The sequence below is a fragment of the Conger conger genome, chromosome 6, assembly GCF_963514075.1.
Source record: "Conger conger chromosome 6, fConCon1.1, whole genome shotgun sequence".
Classification (NCBI taxonomy): Eukaryota; Metazoa; Chordata; class Actinopteri; order Anguilliformes; family Congridae; genus Conger; species Conger conger.
In genome coordinates, this window is record NC_083765.1 from 49805766 (window position 1) to 49822576 (window position 16811).

At 41.1% G+C, this 16811-nt stretch overlaps 1 protein-coding gene across 2 annotated transcripts in view; it reads left to right on the forward strand.

Annotated features, from left to right (window-relative positions):
- The first annotated feature begins 229 nt into the window (after positions 1-229).
- The window catches only part of LOC133130486 (sodium-dependent noradrenaline transporter-like), a 34989-nt gene continuing 18407 nt past the window's right edge, over positions 230-16811 (forward strand). Inside the window, exons 1-4 of one of the 2 annotated variants that reach the window (XM_061245104.1) lie at positions 230-400; positions 1037-1529; positions 2533-2664; positions 5803-6040. In XM_061245104.1, the coding sequence (XP_061101088.1) occupies positions 1241-1529; positions 2533-2664; positions 5803-6040 (659 nt within the window). In that variant the 5' untranslated portion in view covers positions 230-400; positions 1037-1240. Of the gene's footprint in view, positions 401-703; positions 778-1036; positions 1530-2532; positions 2665-5802; positions 6041-16811 lie in introns of those variants that run through there. The other variant, XM_061245105.1, reaches the window with a different exon arrangement.

Sequence of the window (16811 nt, forward strand, 5' to 3'; positions counted from 1 at the left end):
AAAATAAATAAAAACGTAATACAATATGATTCAATATCAACACGGTTACCGCCCCCTTGGCACAATACAAATCTGAAATATTAGGCGTTCTGACTGACGCTCATTAGGCTAAATTGTATCCTTGATATGCCGGTGAAAAAATGCATTCTGGACATTTAGCCCGCAGTTGCTCGTCTGGTTGAAAATCCATCGGCGATGGTTATGCTAGCTTCTCAAGGGCAAGAGAAAATGTGCAATTATAAAATATCACGTGGAGTCCGATTTAAAAGCACAGAGTTTACATCGCCTCCAGCTTCTGTGAAGGCAAGTCTTCAAGTTTCAGCAGATTTGGCTGCAACTCCTCAGACTCATCCAGGCGACAGGAGCAGCGGATCATGGAGCCTTACCTCCCATCTCTTAAGTACGGATTACTCTACCTTTCTATCGTTACTAAACTCATTTTGCTGTGAAAACATGTGATGGAGTAATTTGCTTTGTTTAATGAAATATACTTGAGGAGGTAGTCGTTTGTTTGAGTTTACTCTTATTTTTACCTCACAGTCATCATTAATAAGATCGCCACAAATAACTCTTCAAGATGATCACTGTTCAGTGATCACAGACAGTGGTGGAAAATGTGTTAGTCTGACAGACTGGGGACACGCTGTGGTCGTTTAACTAATGTCTTCTGTGAGAATTAGCTTTAAAATGTAGTTTCAGAACCGAATCATTGTGTTATTGAATTATTGTACTGTGTATTGTACTGAAGATGTTCCTGCATTTTTGCAGGGTTCTAAGGTAGATAACATTATTTGTTTAGAATTGTCATTACCTAATAAAGTTGCTGGATGCGATATACATGCTGAGTAGATGCTTGCTATTGGTTTCAGATTTCAAGACACATTTGCGTTCGCTGTATACTATACATGCGTCAACGTCTCAAAGTTTGCTAACGTTACATTGTAGAATAATAATAATCATAATACGTGTTTTTTTTGTTTTTTGTTTTTTTCCCTTAACTTTTGTCATGTCGTGACTATTTAATCCATTTTTATAGTTGATGCACGCAGTGGAGACCTCTCAACTACCGAGGAGAAGTAGATTGCCTTAACAGAGTTTCTTCATCATCACCGTCATTATCATAATCATTATTACCACCTTCACTGCTACCGCCATCAGGAGCCGCAGCGCCAGCATCACCTCCGCGCATTCCTCGGGGCTGTGAGAGCACCAGGTCGCCAGGATTCCAATTTCCACGAAGATGAACATTCAAGTCCTGCCAGACAATAAGCTCTCGTCCGTTGACCCTCTGAAATCATATAACAATGTGGAAAAGAAGGAAGTGGAGTTAATCTTGGTGAAGGATCGGAATGGGGTCCAGTATACCAACTCCAGCATCATCGCCGCCTCGAGTGCCACCGAGTCCGCTGAGGAAGCGGAGAGGGAGACTTGGGGCAAGAAAATAGACTTTCTCCTGTCGGTCATTGGCTTCGCGGTGGACTTGGCCAATGTGTGGAGATTTCCGTATTTATGCTACAAAAACGGAGGAGGTGAGTTTAAAAGCATGCACATTTTGACGTTTTATTTGGTTCTTTTTAGCAACGCATAGTAAGGGAATAGCCAAGTGATTGACCGTAGTAAAACCGTATTCCCTTCATTACGACATACAGATTTACACGGATTTAGTTAAAATTGAGAAACAGCGGATTGCCTTTAATTTCACATTCTTAAAACCAGTAATCTCTTGATATTTTTTTGTGTTTTGTTTTGTGTTACACTGTTCGAATGTAGTGCCAATGTTCTGTCAGGGCCACATCGACCTGAACTAGGAGTGAAGTGAATTATGCGACAACAGGCTTTGGAAAGCTGGAGTGGGGAGAGAACTCGTAGCATGGCTTTATTTAGTGCTACATATAGTTCAGCCCTTGTGATTTTAGCCAGCTACTCCCTTGCAGAAAAAGATGACTCATTCATCTAATTGAGTGTTTTAAAATCTGTAGTAGCCTACTGTAGTTGTGTCCCATTATCATTTACACGCAAATTCCCTTAAGTTGGAACAATAGGCACCAAATACTGGTCTTAAGACCTCTCTGCTCTGCTATTGCAGAGAGACACAAATATTTGTTTTCAGAACCCACCAGTGCTGATTTGTTTCATATGCAAGAAACATTCCTACTCATGACATTAACATTCCTTAGTGAATTCATCTTTCCATTTTAACTGCATTTTATCTTCTGTTTGTGTACACATAGAGTATGCTACTTTGAAAGGAACCCGAATCTGTTGTCTCAAGCAAGACCGTCTAAATATTGCCTTTGGCTTCATGCTGATATGTATTTGTTTTAAGCCAGACTTCGTGATTGAGTCTTTTCAGTTGTTTGATTGTGTTAGTGTTAAAATGTTCAGTAGCTTGCATAACTTCCTCCAATTGTTTTTCACAGGATCTCTGAGATACGTAAAGTGGTGAGAAGTCGAGAAAAGTACACCGTATCGGGTTGACACTCATGTTTTTCACCCAAACATCCCCAGTTAACATGCGGTTTGCGTTTGCAGGTGCCTTTCTGATCCCGTACATCCTTTTCCTCCTGATTGCTGGGATGCCCCTGTTCTACATGGAGCTCGCCCTGGGCCAGTACAACAGAGAAGGGGCTGCCACCGTCTGGAAGATCTGCCCTGTGTTTAAAGGTAGGAAACCAAAACCATACCATTGCACAGACATATGGGCTATGGCTATTTCATTCTCTGGCTACTTGCAAACCAATAAGACATAGTGTTACTTACTACAGGAAATCTCTGCAACTCGGTTGAGCTTGTGGTATGCTTTTAAGTCAGACTTTGGCTGGCACTATATTCAAACTGTATCCTATTGTATTTCTTTATTCAAATACAGTTGCTCAGAGAAAGAGATTCAGATCTGCATTCAATCAAAATTTGCCCTTAAATTTGACTTAGAAGCAAACTGAAGTGTTCCAGTGTACACGTTTTCTTCACAAAGAACTCGGATATGGTTGTGAATACCTTCGGATTAAAGGCAACAGTCTGCACTTTAACCTCATATTTATAGTTTCATTTCAAATCCAATGTGCTGGAGTACCGAGACAAAAAAGAACAGGGATTGTACCACTGTCCAAATACTCAATATTGTAGTTTGTCAGCTCACATTTATCTGCAGATGTTTTAAAAAGCCATCATCTGCATAGTTAAGTAACTGAGTGTGCTACATTGGATCTCCATTTAATTGGTATACTGTACACTCACTGAGCACTTTATTAGGTAGCCCTGTACTCCAGCTTGTTAATGCAAATACTTAATCAGCCAATCATGTGGCAGCAACTAAATATATAAAAGCATGCAGACATGTTTAAAAAATGTTAATTGAAGATAACAACAGTCATGTAAGTTCTCCTAAATGAATGCATACTTAAGGAACGTAAGAAGTCAGTATAGCTGATATATCTTAGCTGAGACTCTTCAAGGGTTCTGATTTTCTGTATGTTTACACTAGGACTCAGAACTGTACTGTCCTCTCAGGTCCTCTTTGCACTTGTTCTTGTGTTTGATTTGCACTTTGTTGTACGTCGCTCTGGATAAGAGCGTCTGCTAAATACCATGTAATGTAATGTAATGTAATATATAGACTCCCATTAACATTACAGCATTTTCTGAATCAGTAATCTTTCCTCTATGAAGTTCTTTCAAAACCAAATGTAATATTAACATCAGTCAACCTATTGTAATTGATTTAGCTTTTAAATTATGTTGCATGAGTTGCACAACTGCTGATTATAAACTCATTTTATATGAAAATTTAACAACTTAACAACCAAATTAATAAAGCTGAGTCAGTTAAGAGTCTTGACGGGCTGAATGGCCAATCTCATCATCCTATATTTCTATGCCCTTATGAATTTTAACATTTTACATCATTTTTTGTTTCTTACCTAAAAAATGAAATTGTCTCTGTTTAATACAATTATTTGATATAGTTTTTGATGCTGTTTTAGAATTTATGGTAACACTTTACAATAAGGTTAGATGAATTGGCTTGAACTTATGTAGTTGTTAATTATCTAACACAAAAAAAGTTCTGCTGTTCAGCTTTGTTTATGTATTTGTACATCATTACTCACTGAGTAAAATCCACAAAGCAGGATTACTGAGTTAGTTGGATAACTCACTGAGTAAAATCCACAAAACAGGATTACTGAGCTAGCTGGATAACTGCACTGAGTAAAATCCACAAAGCAGGATTACTGAGTTAGCTGGATAACTGTGCTGAGTAAAACCCACAAAGCAGGATTACTGAGTTAGCTGGATAACTCCACTGAATAAAACCCACAAAGCAGGATTACTGAGTTAGCTGGATAACTGTGCTGAGTAAAACCCACAAAGCAGGATTACTGAGTTAGCTGGATAACTGCACTGAGGAAAACTCACAAAGCAGGATTACTGAGTTAGCTGGATAACTACGCTGAGTAAAACCCACAAAGCAGGATTACTGAGTTAGCTGGATAACTGCGCTGAGTAAAACCCAGAAAGCAGGATTACTGAGTTAGCTGGATAACTGCGCTGAGTAAAACCCACTAAGCAGGATTACTGAGTTAGCTGGATAACTGCGCTGGTTAAAACCCACAAAGCAGGATTATTGAGTTAGCTGGATAACTGCGCTGAGTAAAACCCACAAAGCAGGCTTACTGAGTTAGCTGGATAACTGTGCTGAGTAAAACCCACAAAGCAGGATTACTGAGTTAGCTGGATAACTGCGCTGAGTATAACCCACAAAGCCGGATTACTGAGTTAGCTGGATAACTGCACTGAGTAAAACCCACTAAGCAGGATTATTGAGTTAGCTGGATAACTGCGCTGAGTAAAACCCACAAAGCAGGATTACTGAGTTAGCTGGATAACTGCGCTGAGTAAAACCCACAAAGCATGATTACTGAGTTAGCTGGATAACTGTGCTGAGTAAAACCCACAAAGCAGGATTACAGAGTTAGCTGGATAACTGTGCTGAGTAAAACCCACAAAGCAGGATTACTGAGTTAGCTGGGTAACTGCGCTGAGTAAAACCCACAAAGCAGGATTACTGAGTTAGCTGGGTAACTGCACTGAGTAAAACCCAGAAAGCAGGATTACTGAGTTAGCTGGATAACTGCACTGGGTAAAACCCAGAAAGCAGGATTACTGAGTTAGCTGGGTAACTGCACTGAGTAAAACCCACAAAGCAGGATTACTGAGTTAGCTGGATAACTGTGCTGAGGAAACCCCACAAAGCAGGATTACTGAGTTAGCTGGGTAACTAGGCTGAGTAAAACCCACAAAGCAGGATTACTGAGTTAGCTGGATAACTGTGCTGAGTAAAACCCACAAAGCAGGATTACTGAGTAAACTGGATAACTGCACTGAGTAAAACCCACAAAGCAGGATTACTGAGTTAGCTGGATAACTGCGCTGAGTAAAACCCACAAAGCAGGATTACTGAGTTAGCTGGATAACTGCGCTGAGTAAAACCCAAAAAGCAGGATTACTGAGTTAGCTGGATAACTGCGCTGAGTAAAACCCACAAAGCAGGATTACTGAGTTAGCTGGATAACTGCACTGGGTAAAACCCAGAAAGCAGGATTACTGAGTTAGCTGGATAACTGCGTAAAACCCGGAACAGCTCTTTTTATATCGTTCCAGATTTGGGTGGGGTCCAGGTTTTACTCGGTACCAGGTTTATCCGGCAAACTGACTAATCCTGCCGTGTGGAACAGGCCCCAGGTGTTCAAAGATTATTTTTTCCCCCCACATATTGTCTGAGGAATTTTATTCTTTTTGCAGGTGTTGGCTACACGGTGATCCTCATTGCGTTGTATGTGGGCTTCTACTACAATGTGATCATTGCTTGGTCTCTGTTCTACCTGTACTCCTCGTTCACACTTGAACTTCCCTGGCAACACTGCGGGAATGTCTGGAACAGCCCAAACTGCACTGACCCCAAGGTCCTTAGCGGCTCGTTATTGAAGAATGGATCGTCATACTCCAAGTACAAGATCACGCCGGCTGCGGAGTTCTACGAGTGAGTCTTTTGGGCCCGTTCACACATCCCCTTATCGACTCTATTTCACCTGATCGTAAGGGAACAAAGATTGACACCTCACTGTGAGACGGATAGGTCTAAAGTTCTAACGCTCCATTCGCAGAGGGTTTATACAATGCTTATAGACGATGATATTGAAATATTTAGTTTAATACAATTGTAAGTGCTGTACACAAGTCAATAAACATCCTCATGCTAGCCGTCATGCTGTCACATGTCTAGAGGGGGTGGTAAGAGGAATTTGCCATGTCAAATGGGGGCTCTTGTTCCTGTACCGCTGCATAGGCTAGCCGGTCTTCCTGGCTAACAGACCCTACCCAAAAAAAGAATGTGATTTTCATGGCCTGAGAACATGACTGAAATCAGTGTCATGCTGTTGAGTGTATTACATGCCACTCACACTCACGGAAAGATGGACTGATGCCAACAGAACTAAACTATTTCCATAAAGTCAACACAATCTCAGGACATCTGATGACTCAGGTAATGATCATTTACCCTTTCACTTCTAAGTGTGAAACATTCATGAATTTGTTATTTTGGTTGTTGTGGTGGATTGATTCAGTTGGGTCACTGGGATAGTTTTGTAGGCAGTTCTTCTACAGCCAGTTGTGAAATCACTCAATAGCTGAAATAGGATATAACTTTTGGAAGAAATGAAGAAGAAACTGCAGGACCATGGTCAGTTTAAAATGCCCTCTGCTGGTCTCCTCGTCTTGTGTGGAATTTCATTTGAGACAGCTCATGTTTTCGTCGTCCTAGTCTTCTCTAGGTTAGAGTGGTTTATTGCAACAGACACAGAAAATACATTGATAGCATGACCCACTCTTATCTGACAAATTTAGCAAAAAAGGGCAACATTTCTTGAATTATTTTTTTACCGTATTTATATTAGCATTTGTGTTAGTTATTGAGAAATTCCCGATTATTCTTAGATTACTATTCCACATCGACCATATTGTGATTTCCCGCAGACAACAAGGCACTGTCTTTAGATTGTGTGTTCAGTTGGACTGAATTGTATGTTTAAGGCACTAGGCCACATATCAGTAATAGATTCACACATACATATTTGTCTTCCTGTTCTGTAGGTTGCTCTGTCGTAGGAGCATTAGTTAAGCCTGTATGTTAATTAGTTCATCGTTACCTAATGAGACTCGCTAAGACCGCCTCCAGTCTGGCGTAAACGCAATCGCCTGCCAAACAGAAGAGCTACACAAAGTACAAATACTTAATCCGTGTCACAGCTGATGTGAAGGATACGAAGGATACCTTCCCAACCCATTTTAACTATTGCTCTGATAGGTCTCTCATTACAATTCTGATGCCATCCATTCGATCTTAAATATGACAATGGGCTGGTCAGTAGAGGACCCCCCCCTCGCTGTGTTCCTCCCATGATTACGTCCCACTGGGACGGTTTTTTACCTCAGTTGCTCGCTCTTTTTTTGGCTGCAGGCCTGGGATTTCCCCCCAATTTTCCTTTGTGGCTCCATTGTAACAATCCCAATAACAATCAGAATAATAATCATGACAATCATAACAACAATGCATAGCATGTAATATAGCGCATCATCAAAACTATCACAAATGCCTGTGACTGAGGGTTTATCAAAAAGGCCTGTGCATCATTAGAGCAGATTCTGATAGCTGCTGTCCATGTGTGGGGAACAGTTTATCCATAAATCTATCCCTAAGATTCAAAATACCATATTCCTTGTTTTCTATTGAATAAAACAATATTGTATGCCTAAAAATATATTGTATATGTGAAATATATCCGAATCAATACCTGATCAATACACCAAATTTCATAATTGCCTCCATCTAATATCTGGCTTTATTAATAGGTTTTCATATCAAGCCTCTAGTAAAAGAATTCTAGTATTCTAGAAAGGGAAATAATGCTAGGGCAAAGAAACAATCCATTTAAGCCCAAGAAAGTATTCTATGGAAGTACAATGGTCCTCCTAATCTCCTGTGATTTAATTTCCATGTGAGTTTCTGTACCACGCAATGTAGTCTCATTTGGACAGTGGTATTGTAGCAAACTGATAAAACATTGTTAAGCAGGTTTGGCCTATTTGATGATTTGTGCGCTCACTCTTCACTTTGAAGTGTGCATCAAAGGAGTGCTTCAGGTGCCCAGAACTAGGTCACTTTCACTAAACTTTTACGCTGTGTCTCCGAATTCTAGAAAGAGTAGCGACTTTTAACCTGCGTAAAAAAAAACCTAATTCTAAGTGTCTCATCCCACTGTATAATGAAATTATATTACAAAGGACAGAATTTGTTTCTAGCATATCAGAATAATAATACATCTGATAAAGCCCTATAATTCTGAAATCTCGATAGGCTTCTCATTGCAATCTGAGCATGCAGATTTATTTCAGTAGCCTGGCATTCGCCTCTGGAGCCCACTTTTATTATATCGGCCTGTTTTACAGGAGCTCTTCTTTTGACTGTAACTGTAACTCTGATTGAAAATGATAGTGGGAGTTATGTATTGAGAATTATGGAGGGAAAAGTTATGTATTGAGAATGATGAATGGAGTTATGTGTTGAGAATGATGAAGTGGGTTATGTATTGAGATTGATGGAGGGATCAGCTATATATTGTGATTGATGGAGGGATCAGTTATGTATTGAGAATTATGTATTGAGAACGATGAAAGGATCAGTTTTCGTATTGAGAATGGTGGAGGGGGCTACGATCAGTTTAAGATGGATGGACAGAGGAGAGGGCTGTGGAGAGATTACTGGAGGTCAGTGGTCTGGAGGAGCAGCCTGAAGACATTCACTTCTCTCTGCTACTCCCTCCACTTTATATGTGTGGAGGCCATAGCAGAGAGAGAAGTCAGCTTTGTTAGGGTTGATGAATGCAGCTTTAAGGTGGATGGAGTGATCAGTTTTGACATGGATTAAGAGTGCGATCTTGAGAGGCCATGTCTTATGTTTTATGGTAGATGGCCCCTTTTAGAAAAGGATGGGGAGGGTTTGTTCTGTGTTGAAATGGTGGATGGAGAGATCAGTGCTTGTTCTCTAAGCTATTTTGGGGTGTTGGAGGCTACGCATTTGTAGTTGGAGCCTTATTTACACTCACTGAACACTTTATTAGCACTTTACTTATTTGTGTGATTATCTAATCAGTCATGCAGTCATGCAGATACGGGTCAGGAGCTTCAGTTAATGTTCACATCACAAATTGTGGTGCAAATGGCCGAGCAGGTCAAGGTTGCCAGCAGGTGCCTCCCCTGTGCTCTCCCAACAAGGCCCCAGGCATGCACCTAATTGTAGCATCACGCCATGTCTGTATACAGAAACGGGAGTGTGAAATTAGAAACAATGGGAGAAGCAGGGAGGACCGAGGAGACAGAGGAGGTAATAAGAGAGGAGGGTCAGCAGAATGATATGTCTTGGTAATGCTTCTGTCCTCGACGACACTATTAAAGCCAACAAGCTCATTTTTCTCATTATTCCCTGGACTAGACAAATTCACACATTCGTTGTGGTACAGCTTTTGTACTGCATTCTTTCTTCGTCAAAGAGCCGGTAAATAACGTCTCTATTTTCTCCTCTTGCTGCGGCTCCTCCACCATGCCTGCAAACTCATCTTCATCTTCCTCTTCCTCAGGCCTCTTACTCTAGGGTGGCCTGTAGCGTAGTGGTTAAGGTACATGACTGGGACCTGCAAGGTCGGAGGTTTGATCCTCGGTGTAGCCACAATAAGATCCGCACAGCCGTTGGACCCTTGAGCAAGGCCCTTAACCCTGGGGAGGACTGTCTCCTGCTTAGTCTAATCAACTGTACTTCGCTCTGAATAAGGGCATCTGCCAAATGCCATTAATGTAATGTAATGTACTCTCCCTACATGCCTCATTGAGCCATGCTGGCTAATAGCAACACAGAGGTGGCATCATTAGATGGATAAGGACTGATTGCTGATTTGAGTTGTGCTCGGGAGCTTCACACATGTGCATTAGAGATTCATGCAAATAATTTATATTATCTGTGAATAGATGTTTTCCTTTTATTTTTAACACAGTTAAACCAATAGAGTTTTGGGTCTTTTCTATGAGATCTGTGTTAACTGTTTTGAAAAAGGGTGTGAAAAATGCAATGAAACAGTGTTAACAGTGCAAGAGAAGACTTCTGCTATGCTAAGATGAAGATCATGTGGATCCCAGTTTCATTGTCTTAGCAATCTTAGCAAACTGTAACAGCCTTAATGCCTACTATTCAACTACTTTAAGAAATGTATCGTACCACATCTTTAAGTGAATCAGGGTTCCTCAGACTACTTGCAGATGGCCTGATATTGTGAATTAGAGATAGAGAGGGCTTTCACCTCGTAGCCATATGGGGGTTGTAGTCTGAAAAAGAGTCATTAGGAAGAGAGCATGCTCTTTAGCTTCAGTTCTCCCACTGTAGGAGCATTTTGCATCTTCAAAACAGAGGCATTTCTGCTGTTAGTTTGGATCCATATTATTGTATATACAATGGCAGCAATGTCATATGTTATACTTGTAGCAGATGTAACTTTCAGCAGGTTATAGGCAAAAATTGGGCCATCTAGTAAGCCTATAGCCAACAAGCATTTTTTTCACCAACTTCAGTGGTGTATTTTCCCTGCAGATGGTGAACCTGGGTGATCTTAGTGAATGTTACAGTTACTCTATTAACTCTGACTCCCAACTAAAGGATCCTGACTCACTGCACAACCTCCCTCTTTCACACACACACACACACACACACACGCACACACAACACACACACACACGCGCACACACACACGCGCACACACAAACACGCACACACACGCACACACAGACACGGACTGAAGGAATTTCACAGTTGCATTTCAATGCTTCAAAAACGATTTTGTGAGACATACAGGATAGAGATACATTAGACCACAACCAGGTTAAATGTTCCAAATTGAACAGTCATCTTGGATTTCCGTTGTTTACTGTTTAATTTTGTGTTGCTGCACAAACATCATTATTCTTGTCTGCTGAAAACTGATATTATTTGCTTTAGAAGAATGACTACGCGACTGGAAAACATTACATCAATTAGATTTCCGTATTACTTGAAATAAACATTATTTAATCTGATCTAGGTTAATGTGTTCCAGTGAATGTTTTGAGAAAGGGATGGAAAGTAAACGTAAGGGTCTATCCAGTCTATCCAGTCTATCCAGAGATTATCTACATAAATCTCTTCTTGTCATCTCGGTCAAATTTGTTCCAAATTTTGTTCTTCAAAAATATGCTATTCATGGAACTTTAGAAAAAAACATTAACAGAGGGATACCTGTACCAGTGATGCTAAGCATTTCATTTGGAACCATGGAACGATGTGAAACCATTCTGGATGTTGTTGAGAAATGTTGAATGTTAGAATCAAGCGTGGCAGAGCTTCACGGTTGTCTACCCATTGAAGATGGCTACTCCTCCTTAGGTTGATAATAAGGAGGTGATTCGCAGTATACCAAGACTTTATAGCCTTCTCTGATGCCTGTTTTTTTGCTGTATGTGAAATATCAGACAGCCCCTCCTGTCCTTCACATGAAGTGTGATAGCGCTTTGATTTGCAATACCCTTGACTGTCTTTGGTGTTGGAGGGAATGTGTTAGGTGATTATTTTGTTTGTGAGGGTTTTATTATTGCTCCTGTCGCTCCGCGCTGCTCTGTAACTTCGGTGAAAAACCGTACTAATGGAGGCCCAACGTGTCATTATTAGTGGCAGAACTGGCATGTTGACTTCAACAAGGTGAGTTCCGCTCAGTCTGAAGTCCGTCGGGCCGGTCGGAATCACACCCCAAATAGCAGACTGCAGCTCAAGCGACCTGTCGTAACCACCTTGAGCACCATTACATTACATTACAAAGCATTTAGCGGACGCTCTTATCCAGAGCGACGTACAACGAAGCAGTGCCATGGCTCTACATCCAACACCAACATCATGCAGATCTGCAGCTCAGACCAGGTGTGGTGAATGTTCTGGAAAGAAACTGGCTGGTGTGCGTAACCCATGTGGGCGCTACCCACTAGTTTTGGCTGAGATGAATTGACCCCATGAATTCAAGACGGCTGGCGATCTCCTTCTGCCCTATCCGTTCTAACTGCTGGATGATTCTCAGAAAACGCTGGGCAGCTGTGTAGTATAATGGCTATGGAACTTGGCTTTCAACTCTGGGGTTGTACATTTGATTCCCAGGTGGGGTGTTGCTGTTGTACTGTCAAGCAAGACAATTAACCCGCATTGCTTCTGAAATTATCCAGCTCTTTAAATTTGTGTTTTCATGGAATGTAAGCTCTGTAAGTCAAAAATAATTCATTTTTAGTGTCAGACACAATGCAGTAAGAAATCAGCCATTTTGGGATTAGTTTAATGTTGTAATACACATTGTAACTCAACTCACAGTTCCCAGAACTGTTGCAAAACAGCGTTCAAGTTGCTTAAGGTTGACCTGCTGAACTTCGGTTTAGGAGTCCAACTAAATCCTTTCCGTGTGGCTCTTCAGTGATCATATAATCGATGTATTATCTGAGTATAAACACGTACCTTACGTGTTAAACTTGTTTTCCATACGTGGCTATACAGTTCCCAAATTAAAAATACAGTATATCCTTTGAAGGCGGCACGGATGGTGCAGTGGGTAGCACTGCCGCCTCACAGCAAGGAGGTCCTGGGTTCGAATTCCCGTCGGCCGGGGCCTCTCTGTGCGGAGTTTGCATGTTCTCCCCGTGTCTGCGTGGGTTTCCTCCGGGTACTCCGGTTTCCTCCCACAGTCCAAAGACATGCAGGTTAGGCTGATTGGAGAGTCTAAATTGCCCATAGGTATGAGTGTGTGAGTGAATGGTGTGTGTGCCCTGCGATGGACTGGCGACCTGTCCAGGGTGTATTCCTGCCTTTCGCCCAATGTATGCTGGGATAGGCTCCAGCCCCCCTGTGCTGTAGACTAACAAATAACGCCGTTATTGACATTAGCTTTATTTCCCAACATGTTTAAAGTAGTGCACTTTATTAATGATTCAGTGTAATCAATCAATTTCTTACATTAATAAAATATTTCCTTAATTATTGGCACAATTATTGTTCCACAATTATTGCCACCTCTGGTTTAATATTTTGTGCAAACACTCCTGGCAAAGATTTGTGAGTCTTTTCTTATAATTTGTGATAAGGTTAGAGAACACATTTGGAGGAAGTTTTGACCATTCCTCCATGCAAAACATTTCAGAATCATTGATGTCCTTGGGATACCCCCCTCTTCAGTTCAGACCACAGGTTTTTCATGAGATTTAAGTCTGGAGACTGAGATGGCCATTGCAGAACATGGTTGTTGTTTTTACTTAACCATTTCTGTGTGGATTTTGATGTATGTTTGGAGTTATTGTCCTGCTGGACAATCAAGCTACGACCGAAACTCATCTTCTAGCATAGAAAACCTTCCTAGCACAGATTTTCTGTCAAGATTTTCTGGTACTTTGTTTAATGAATTGTTGCTTTTCCCAAGCTGATGGTCGACAAAGGGATTTTGCGTGCTTGTTACCTCGTTTTTATACGCCGGTCGGTGGTGATGGAAATTACACAAATTAATTCCTTTAGACTGAGATTAACTAAATGAAAGTAAAATTCTACTGCCAATTTCACTTTGTTTAATTTACAATAATTGTTAGGGGTGCCAAAACTTTTGGCACCTGTGGTTTTCAGTAAAGATTATATTACTCAATAAAAAACATTGAAACATGAGATTAAGTGTATTGAAATTAAAGTATATAGTTTGCATCAGATAAATCAGATATATCGCATCAGAGCTTTCAGTATCCAGTCTTGTTTCTTGGCTTTCAATTGTCTTTGGAGTCCATTATAGGCCTTTGTCAACAAGAGGACCAGAGTTGTGACAATGAAAGTCAAGGTAGCTATTACAAGCCATGAAATAAGACAAAACTGTCAGATACATAGGCTAAACAGACTCACTAAAGTCAACTGTTTGGAACATGATTAAGAGCGCTGGTGAGCTCAGTAATAGCAAAGGGACTGTTAGGCCAAGGAAGTCCATGACAATTGATGACCAAAGAAAGAAAAAAATAATAATGAAGAAAACCCTCCAAACACCTGATAGATCAGACACCCTCTTCATCAGGCGGGTGTGGATGTGTCAGTGTTTTTAAAAAACAGAATCAAGCTCTCCCTTTTTCTTGAAATGTCATATTTCTTGTCAGTATGGGGTGTCACCAGTCTGCATGTGTCACCAGTCTGCAACCCAAGCAATGTTAAGGTGAATATTGCCAATTACAGCGCAATTCAATGAGAGAAAGAGGGAGCAATACTGGACCCAATAGTCACTTAGACTTGTTAACATGGTTTGGTTCCCAGGCTAGGAACTGAAGCCCTAATTTAAAAGCAGTATCTGCACAGAGAATTCAGCCTTTATTCTTGCTAATCTCCAACTCAGTGTACTGGTTTGTGAACGCATGTTGTGTGTTTACATGCAAACATGTTTGTGTGTTTGTGCTGATCTGGCCATGGAGGGGGAAAGCCTCTAGAGTCTGTAAAGAATGGTGTAAAAAAAACAAACAAAAAAATCCAGTTTCCCTTGTTCTCCCCAATGGTGGGAGATATTGCCAAAAGTCTGTTTTGATTATATGCAAGTGATTTCTTTTTACCTTTGTGTTTTTCGGTCTGTATGCCCTAGAATTTAAAAGAATGGGCAGCTTGTAGTGTAGTGGCTAAGCTAAGGTACCTAATTGGGACCCAGAAGGTTGGTGGTTCAAGTGCTGGTGTAGCCAGGATAAGAGCAATGAAGCTGTTGAGCCCTTGAGCAAGACCCTTAACTCCACATTGCTCCAGAGAAGATTGTCCCCTGCATAGTCTAATCAACTGTAAGCCGATTTGGATAAAAGCATCAGATAAATAACTGCAATGCAATAGTAAACATTCCTTTAGTTACTAACAGGCTGCATTGTTTTGGTATAGCGTGCTAGCTTGCTGGGATTGCTAGACAGTCAAAAGTGCAGACTCACCACAGGCTGGTTAAACCTAACGGGGTGCTTAATTTCTCTGTGTATCTATCAGTGATAGAGAGTTGTAGCAGAATGCCAGCAATGACAGAATATAGCAGGTGTAAGCTAGGGTGTTTTAATAGACTATTATGACATTTCTCAAGCAACTAGGCTTCATCGAAGATGCATAAGAAAGTGGAGTAAAGCTAGAATTTCCCAAACAGGCAATAAAGACTAATAAATAAAAAGAGTGGGAGAACCCCTTGACTAAATTTATTCGGCTTGAACTCGAAAATAGTGATTAGTGACGGCCCTAGTTGGCATTAATGAGGGCTCGCCTGATCTATGGTTATCTGATTTATTTATTTTTTATTCACAAGTATCGACGTCAGTATCAGACACAAAAACCCAGTCAGGTTTGGAACGAAAACCTACTCTCGGCCCTCCATGACACATGATTGGGCACCCCTGCTCTAGAGTGAATAGTGTTCAATGCTGTTCCCTGTTTCCTGAGTGTCCACTGAGCTCAACCAGTCCTGGCCATCCAGGTGGCATTGCATGGGAGCCTAATGAAAAGGGGATCCGAAGGTGGAAATGGTCAGAATCTGGAACCAGTCAGTACGAACTGGGGACGGCCTGTAGTGTAGTGGTTAAGGTACATGACTGGGACCCGCAAGGTCGGTGGTTCGATCCCCAGTGTAGCCACAATAAGATCTGCACAGCCGTTGGGCCCTTGAGCAAGGCCCTTAACCCTGCATTGCTCCAGGGGAAGACTCCTACATAGTCTAATCAACTGTTCTTCGCTCTGGATAAGAGCGTCTGCCAAATTCAATTAATGTAACGAACAAAAAAGACTTTCCTTTGGAAAAAGATATACTTAGCATTTGGACTATGGCACTCAATGCCATCTCACAGTGACACTGACCTACAACACGACATAACACAAAGTTAACGTCAGTCTTCCTAAGACACAAACTATTCCGAAATTACAAAGAAAAATGCTCATGTGATATACGGTCTGGCTGAAACCCAAACAAAAACGTCTAACCGGATCAAGCCCCCGAACTATGCCCCTGAGCCCTGTGACTTATTGTCCAAGGCTTATCCATCTCTCTATAAACTAAAATCATTCTTAAATCATATAGACTCTGCTGTTGTTTCCATCATATTTCCATACTGAAGCCAGAGCTCCCGAGATTGTTTTTGTCCTCTGCTGCAGACTCGCGCATTGTGATTTATTACATTGTATGTCTAGTGTTCTGTTCCTGGATTTTTCGAGCAAAAAAAATAATAATTGCATTGTAATGATGAGAGTTGGTTCATCATGGCATAGCCTCTATGGTTCCTGGATGAAACTCAGATGCTTGTAAAGACATGTCAACTGGTTCATAGTCATTATATCTCACTTGTGTATTTGTAATAAATAAATGAAAGTGTAATAAATAGATAACTTTCCGACACATGTGAAGATCTGATGTATAAGGCATGGCCCTACAGTCTGGAAGGAGATTCGGCTGTTGCAGAGGGTGTAGAGGAAAAAGAACGAGGTTGTAGTGGCTGTATTCACACACTTCCTGATTTCTGACCAGAGAAAGACAACAACATAAACCTGATTATCACCAATCAATGTGAGCCCGCCTAATCGTAAGGAGCAGTGTCATAAGGAGCAGCTTACAGGCTGCAGTGTCGTAAGGAGCAGCAGAAGACATCACATGCTTCAGAGCAAAACTCTTCTC